This window comes from Jaculus jaculus, chromosome 15 (genome assembly GCF_020740685.1).
Source record: "Jaculus jaculus isolate mJacJac1 chromosome 15, mJacJac1.mat.Y.cur, whole genome shotgun sequence".
Taxonomy (NCBI): Eukaryota; Metazoa; Chordata; class Mammalia; order Rodentia; family Dipodidae; genus Jaculus; species Jaculus jaculus.
Genome location: NC_059116.1, coordinates 36,129,895 through 36,138,236, shown reverse-complemented (window position 1 = coordinate 36,138,236; position 8,342 = coordinate 36,129,895). Strand labels below are relative to the sequence as shown.

Below are 8,342 nucleotides of genomic sequence, written 5' to 3'. Positions count from 1 at the left end.
TATGTGTATGTATATATATATATATATATTACATATATGTGTGTGTCAAGGCAGGGTCTCACTCTAGCCCAGGCTGACCTGGAATTCACTGCAAAATGAAGTTCAGTTGCATGCGCCACATTGTGCATCTGGCTTTATGTGGGCACTGGGGAATTCACCACGGGATGGGAGACTTTGGTAGCAAGCACCTTTGACGGCTGAGCTATCTCCCCCCCCCTTTTTTCCAAGGGTTTCACTGTAGCCTTAGGCTGGCCTTGAACTCCTCCTGCCTCAGCCTCACCACTGTTGTGATTAAAGGCGACAATTGGGCTGAAGAGATGGCTTAGCAATTAAGGTGCTTGCCTGTGAAGCCTAAGGACCCAGGTTCAATCCCCCAGTAATATGTAAAACCACATGCACAAGGTGGTGCATGTGTCTGGAGTTTGTAGTTGGTAGAGGCCCTGGTGCACCCATTATCTTTCTCTCAAATTAAAATATATACATATACATATACATATATATGTATGTGTGTGTGTATGTGTGTGTGTGTGTATGTATATATATATATTTTTTATTTTATTTTATTTATTTATTTTTTTTTTTTTTGGTTTTTCGAGGTAAGGTGTTACTCTGGCCCAGGCTGACTGGGAATTAAGTATGTAGTCTCAGGGTGGTCTTGAACTCAAGGCAGTCCTACTACCTCTGCCTCCAAAGTGCTAGGATTAAAAGCGTGTGCCACCACGTGTAGCAATGAAATATCTTTTAAAGGTGACAATGATTCTTAAGTAATTAAATTTTGTTTATTTTTATTTATTTGAGAGTGACAGAGAGAGAGAATAGGTATGCCAAGGCCTCCAGTCACTGCAAACAATCTCCAGGTACGTGCACCCTCTTGTGCATCTGGCTAACGTTGGTCCTGGGGAATCGAGCCTCGAACTTGGGTCCTTAGGCTTCACAGGCAAGTGCTTAACCAGTAAGCCATCTCTCCAGCCCCGTAATTAATTTTTTTAATAAATAAATCACATACACATTTCACAAAGCCCACGGTGTGATGAGAGGAGAAGGGATTTCCTCAGTTCACATGTTAACAGGTAGAAGTCCAAGGAGGTGAATCCAGTTGTCCAAGGTTGCCCAGCCACTCAGCAAATGCAAAGTTAAGACTGGAACCCAGGCCCGGCAGAACCCTCCATCCTAAGTGTACCACAGTGAGACAGGTGTTGATGGCCTGGTCTGTCTCTAGAGGGACTGGGACATCCTACTGTTTGCTCAATGTTATGGCAGGGAGGCTCCAGTCACTGGCTTCCCCATAGTCCATGAAGTCCTGAGCCGATACCTGGACACAGTACTTGGCATGGGGCCGCACAGCTCTGAAGGTGAAGGACATGGCCTCCATGGGTCCCACCTGTGAGCAGAGATAAAGTTGGGTCACAGGAGCAGGGAAGTGGTAAAAACCACTGTGTCCAGGATCCTGCTCCTAAGACCTCTGCTTCCTGTCTGGCATCTTGCCCTGCACTCTGCGACATCCCCTGTGCAGCCACACTATGACTTAGGTGTGTCATGAGTGTCCCCAGGGGTCCACATGGAGGAACCCCCATTGTGAGACTGGAAACTTCAAACTCCCAGTGTTTAGAAGGGTGGCCTCTGAGAGGTGCTCCAGATTCTTTTTTTTTTTTTTTTTTTTTTTGTGGTAGGGTATCACTCTAGTCCAGGCTGACCTGGAATTCACTATGTATTCTCAGGGTGTCCTCGAACTCCTATCTCTGCCTTCCAAGTGCTGGGATTAAAGGTGTGCGCCACCATGCCCAGCTGGAGGTCCAGATTCTATATTGTCATCAGGGAGGGATTCAGGAAGAGGACACATTGGAGGGCCTTTTTCTCCCTCCCTCCCTCTCTCTCCTCTTCCTCCTTTTGCATTCACGACACAGGATCCATGTCTCCCAGCCTGGTTTCCAAATCTCTCTGTAATTCAGGATGACCTGAAATTGATACTCCTGCCGCCACCTACCCAGTGCTGAGATGACCCGTGTGCCACCATGCACAACTTATGCGGAGCTGGGGATTTAAGGGTTAATAAGTCACTGGGGCAAACTAGAAACTAAGAAAATTCCTGTAAACCATAAAATACTTCCCTGGAACACATAGTGCGATAAGAACATCTGTCCCAGGACCACAAAATCAGGCCTATAATCTGAAGATAGACAGGCTTGACCTCGGAGCCATACTTACGAAGCCAGACTACAAAGGAAACCAGTCAGCAAAAGGAACAGCTTTGTGCCTTGTTCCTGTTTTATCTAAGCCTTTCTTTGCCCGCTCAACCCCCATTTGCTTATTTCTGCCTCTGGCCCCTTAAAAAGCCAGCTCAGGGCTAGAGAGATGGCTTAGTGGTTAAAGCTCTTGCCTGCAAAGCCAAAGGACCAGGTTCAATTCCCCAGGATCCATATAAGCCAGATACACAAAGTGGTGCATGCACCTAGAGTTTATTTGCAGCGGCTGAGGGCCCTGGGGCGCCCATTCTTTTTCTCTCTATCCCCTTCTTTTCCTCAAATAAATAAATAAATTTTTAAAAATAGTTTAAAATTTTGTAAAATCCAGTTTTGCCAAGTGTGGTGGCGCACACTTTTAATCCCAGCACTTGGGAGGCAGAGGTAGGAGGGTCATTGTGAGTTCGAGGCTATCCTGAGATTACAGAGTGAATTTCCAGGTCAGTCTGGGCTAGAGTGAGACCCTACCTTGAAAGCACAAGCAAACAAACAAAAACAACTCTGCTGCAGAAGCAAGCAGTCTATCACCCCAGGGGAAGCTATCAGCCCTTCCCTGTTCTTTGCTCTGAATGAGGACAATCTTTTGAGGTCGGTTCTCTTTTTTTCGTTTTCACGTGACCTCGGTTGGTCTGGGTCCAGGTCCAACAGGGATGGGCCCAGGGCTTTGTGCCATCTAGGCGAGCGCTACCCACTGAACGGCAGCTCCATGGTGCCCCATCACCGCGCCACGCTCCAGGACACCTGTTGTCCCCTCTCCCTGAAGCCTCCTCTGGCGCCCTAGCCTCACCTGGCGGAAGCGGGTGGCTCCGTGTCGCTTGTAGCGGATGCGGTACTTGAGAGAGAAGAGGTCCGGGAAGGGCCAAGAGCGCGGGGGCTGCCACTGCACCTGCAGTCGTTGCCCGGGCAGGGGTCTCAGCTCCACCGCGCCCGGGGGATCCGGCTTGACTGGTGGGGGGGGGGGGCAAGGAAGGAAGGCGTCAGAGTGGCCATCGCTGGCCTTCCACTCACTCAGCCATTCATAGGTTCATACACTCACACGTGCACTCACCCATTCATTCATTCCTCACACACTCAATTCACCCACCCACTTACTCATTCATTCATTTACCCACATGCCCCACACCTTGTGCATCTGGCTTACGTGGGTACTGGGGAAGCCAGATGCACAAGGTGGCACATGTGTCTGGATTTCGTTTGCAGCGTGCCTATTCTCCCTCTCGCTATCTGCCACTTTCTCTCTCTCAAATAAATAAAATAAGTAAAGTTTAAAAATATTTTATTTATTTACTTATTTTGCGGGGGGGGGAGAGAGAGAATGGGCGAACTACAGCTTCTAGCCACTGCAGACTCCAGACCCATGTACTACCTTGTGTATCTGGCTTATATGAATACTGGGGAATCGAACCTGGTTCCTTAGGCTTCGCAGGCAAGCACCTTAACCATTAAGCCTCCTCTCCAGCCCAAGCCCATGTTTACTAACCCTCAGCAGATTTTTTTTTTTTCGAAGTAGGGTCTCACTCTAGCTCAGGCTATCCTGTAATTCACTACGTAGTCTTAGGGTGACCTCGAACTCTTGCATATCTTCCTACCTGTGCCTCTCAAATGCTGGGATTAAAGGCGTGCACCATTACGCCTGGCATCCCTCAGCAGCTTAAAAAAAAGAAAGTTTATTTATTTATCAGAGAGAGAGAGAGAGGGAGAGAGGGAGGGAGGGAGAGAGAGAGAAAGGGAGTGCCAAGGTCTCTAGCTACTGCAAACGAACTCCAGATACATGCGCCACCATGTGCATTTGGCTTAAGTGGGACCTGGAGAATCGAACCTGGGCCCTTAGGCTTTGTAGGCAGGCACCTTAACTGCTAAACTATCTCTCCAGTCCCCTCAGCAGCTTTTAACAGTGAGCTTTACATGTGTCCCCCAAGGTGGGCACTGAGGGAGTCACATCTGAGCAGAGACCTAATGGCGCTGAGGGGAGAAATAATAGGGACATGTGGGGAAGGTACCTTGGGTGGAGGCCACGGCCCATGCAATGACCTGCGTGTCTGCGCTAGAGGGAGTGAGGGACAGAGGGAGGAGGGAGCGGGTGGGGTAGGGATTAATGGATGCTGGAGGTCTTGGGTTCGAGGGAGGTGGGATCCATGGAAGGCTGTGGACAGAGAAGGGAGGACGGTCTCCGGCTCCTGGCGCCCCCTGGTGGCCGCAGCGGGAGGGACAGACTCTGGCTCAAGGCGCCCCCTGGTGGCCGTGGCGGGGAGGACGGACTGCGCAGGCGCGGATGAGCACCTGGCGCCCGCAGAAAGGTTCAGACCTTTGACAGGCACCGAAGCTGAAGCCCAAGGACGACAGAAGGGGACAGAGACTCACTGATGTTCTCGGCCACGAAGGGCAGGAAGCTGCTGCTGGCGCCCCCGGGGCGCACGGCCGTGACGTTCAGCACGTAGGGCTCGGCGGAGAACAGGCGCAGGCCGGTGATGGAGCAGCGCGCGGCGGCGGGGCTGGGCTGCAGGCAGGGCCGGCTGTCCCGCGGCGCCGACATGCCCAGGCTGCGGGGCGATCCCGGTCTGTGTCAGTGGCCCTGCCCGCCAGGCTGGACCCTCCCGTAACCCCAGGGACACACCCCGGAGCAGTAGCCTTGGACGCTGGCCGTGTGGCCCCCTGGGGGGGGGAAGGGGCGTGAGCATCACACAGAACCACAGCCCGCAGGAGCCCGGGAGAGGGGCTCTGATATCTGAGACCAGACTTTTTTTTTTTAATTTTTTTTTCGAGGTAGTGTTTCACTATAGCCCAGACTAGTCTCAGGATGGCCTGGAACTCATGGTGATCCTCCTACCTCTACCTCCCAAGTACTGGGATTAAAGGCGTGAGCCACCACGCTTTGATTTTTTTTTAAAGTTTTATTTATTTATTTGACAGAGAAAGAGGGGGGGAAAGAGGGGGGGAGAGAGAGAATGGGCACGCCAGGGCCTTCAGCCACTGCAAACGAAGAACTCCAGACACGTGCTCCCCCTTGTGCATCTGGCTAACGTGGGTCCTGGGGAATCGAACCTGGGTCCTTTGACTTTGCAGGCAAACGCCTTAGCCCCTAAGCTATTCCTCCAACCCTGATTTAGTTTTTTGAGACAGGGTTTATGTAGCCCAGGATATCCCAGTTCACTCTGCAGCCAAGGATGACCCTGAACTCCTGATCTTGCTGCCTCTACCTCCCTAGTGCTGGGGTGACCAGCATGTGTCACCACACTGGGTTCATGTGGTGGGGGGGATGGACTCAGGACTTCGTGCATGCCAGGCTAATGCTCTATGCACTAAGCTGTGGCCTTGGGGTATTTTTCTGTTGGACACAATTGCTATGGGATTCCAGACTTGGGTTTGGAGTGTTTGTATCTCCAAGGCTTTCCAAGGCCAATGTTCTGGCTCCTCCTGGAAGCCCATTGTCACCAAGGTCCCCCGCCAGACCCTCTGACCTGTACGAGGCGATGAAGAACGTGGTCCTGGTGGGGTCAGGAGCCGAGGGTAGCTTCCAGGAGCAGTCCACAGCCATTGGGTACCGAGGGGCCTGGCACTGCACCTTGGGGAGGCTCAGGGCCACTGGGGGCCCCCAAGAGATACAGATATGAGAATTTGCCTGGCAAGGTGGCGCACACCTTTAATCCCAGCACTTGGGAGGCAGAGGTGGGAAGATCACTGAGACTACAGAGTGAATTCCAGGTCTGCCTGGATTTGAGTGAGACCCTACCTCGCAAAACCAAAAAGAGAGAGAGGGAGGGATGAGAATTTCAGGCACCCTGACATTGTTACAGCTCACCTGTGTGCTCAGCCCCTGCTACATGGGCAGTTAGCATGTTGGCACATAGTAGGTTTCATAAATACCTAAGTGGTAGAAGGGTGAATCTTTGCCCCATCACAATGCCCCAAGGCAGCACTTTTGTCCATTCTCCAGATGAGGAAGCCAAGGCCCAAGAAACCAGAGGGAACCAGGCAGAAAGGAGGTTTAATCATATCTTTTGTTCTGAGACAGAGTCTCATGTAGCCCAGGCTGGCCTTGAACTTGGGATGTAGACAAAATGACCTCCCGATTCTCCTGCCTTTGCCTCTGAGTGCCAAGGTGCCAGGCCTACAGCACCGTGCCTCGTATATGTAGTGCTGGAGATGGAACCCAGGACCTTTGAGCATGCTAGGCAAGTACTCTGTCCAGTTCACTCCCTGACCCCCCTCCCTGCCAAGGTAGGGTCTCACTCTAGCCCAGGCTGACCGGGAATTCACTATGTTGTCTCAGGGTGGCCTTGAACCAAGGTGATCCTCCTACCTCTGCCTTCTGAGTGCTGGGATTAGTAAAGATGTGCACCATCATGCCCAGCTACATTTAGTAGGGACAGGGACTCACTCTAGGCCAGGTTGGCTTGAACTCAGATTCCTCCTGCCTCGGTTGCCAAAGTGCTGGGACGACAGGCTTGTGTCACTATGGGAACAGGTGCCACCAGAGTGACCTTCACCCACCTTACTCCTTGTATGACCCATGGCCCCAAATAATGTCTCTCTGCCTGGAACATGTCTCAATTCCCAGCACTCTCACTTACCTTTCCCTTCACTGCAGGGTGAGCAGCCAGCCCAGAGGGCAAGGGCCAGGATGAGCCTCAGGGTCATGGCTGCCAGGGCTGGACAGGACGCAGGGCACTGGGGTCCCACCCAGAGGAAGAACAGCCTTAGGCAAAGATCTCTCCCCCCACCCCCGCTGCCCCACGTGTTCTTGGGGCTGGTAAAGAATGAAGAAGGTAGCAGAGGAGTCCCAGTCCCCGTCCCTGACACCTCACGTGCAAGTGTGGAAGGCACTGTGGGTGGGGGTAGGGCCCAAAAGGGAGAAGTGACCCCTTGGCCTTTCCCAGCACAGCAGGAAGGGTAGCCTTTCCTTCCTGCCCCAGTGATGGGGGGGAAGTGATGGGGAAGCCCCAGGGAGGGACAGGGACACAGCGACAGTGACAAAGAGAGGAGAGACTGGGAGGCAGATAGAAACAAAGAGAGAGAGAGGGTTCCAGTTCAGGGTGATGGAGGCTCTCTTACAGCTCTCAGTGGACCCCAGCTCCAGATCCTGGGATATAACCTTTGCCTTCCCTGATTGTCCCCAGCCCAGGGGACACTCCACGCTGCTGTCCATGGTGCCTATTCTGAACAGCTACAGAAATCCCCGGACAGCCTGGACACTCTCTGGGGAATTCCAAGTCGAAGCCAGTGCCTCCACGAGCTGTACAGGGCCAAGAGGCCCCTGGGAGTTTCAGGGGATTTGCCAGGGCTGAGGAGGTGAGAAAGCAAGCTGGATTCTGTAATGCGGGACCCAGCACAGCGGAACCCCCTGTCATCCCAGCACTCAAAAGGCAGAGGCAGGAGGATTGCTGCAAGTGCAAGGCCAGCCTATACTCCATAGTGAGACTCCTAACTCAAGGGGGAAAGAAAAAAATAGAGAAAAGAGAGCTGGGGATGGCTTGCATGCCTAGTGCGCACAGAACCCTGAGTTCAGTCTCAACAGTGCAGACAGAAAACCAGAAAAGTCCAACATAAACAAACTTCTGAAATGTGAGGGGAGAATCCCACCCAGGGCCTCGTTTATGCTGGACCATGCTCCCAGCTCTCACTGTGGGTTCTGGGGAAAGAGCTTTGCCCCTGCCCCTGCCCAGTTTTTTCATTTGCATTCTTCTTCTTATTTTTTTATTTTTTTGGTTTTTCGAGGTAGGCTCTCACTCTAGCCCTGGATGACCTGGAATTCACTATGGAGTCTCAAGTGGCCTCGAACTCACAGCAATCCTCCTACCTCTGACTCCCGAGTGCTGGGATTAAAGGTGTGCGCCACCACACCCAATTATTTTTTTAATTTTTTTGTTTTTATTTTATATTTATTTATTTATTTGAGAGCAACAGACGGAGAGAGAAAGAGGCAGATAGAGAGAGACAGAGAATGAGCACGCCAGGGCTTCCAGCCACTGCAAACAAAGTCCAGACGCGTGTGCCCCCTTGTGCATCTGGATAACGTGAGTCCTGTGGAATAGAGCCTCGAATTGGGGTCTTTAGGCTTCAAAGGCAAGCGCTTAACCGCTAAGCCATCTCTCCAGCCCTTTT

The 8,342-nt window shown here is 52.1% G+C and overlaps 1 protein-coding gene across 1 annotated transcript; it reads right to left on the bottom strand.

Annotated features, from left to right (window-relative positions):
• Positions 1–1,234: 1,234 nt before the first annotated feature.
• On the bottom strand, positions 1,235–6,878 carry Ebi3 (Epstein-Barr virus induced 3). Its single transcript, XM_004654720.1, has 5 exons — positions 6,812–6,878; positions 5,699–5,822; positions 4,602–4,780; positions 3,028–3,185; positions 1,235–1,381 (listed from the first exon to the last, which is right to left on the bottom strand). The coding sequence occupies exons 1-5, from the start codon at positions 6,876–6,878 to the stop codon at positions 1,235–1,237; spliced, it is 675 nt and encodes a 224-aa protein (XP_004654777.1).
• Between the last annotated feature and the right edge of the window lie 1,464 nt (positions 6,879–8,342).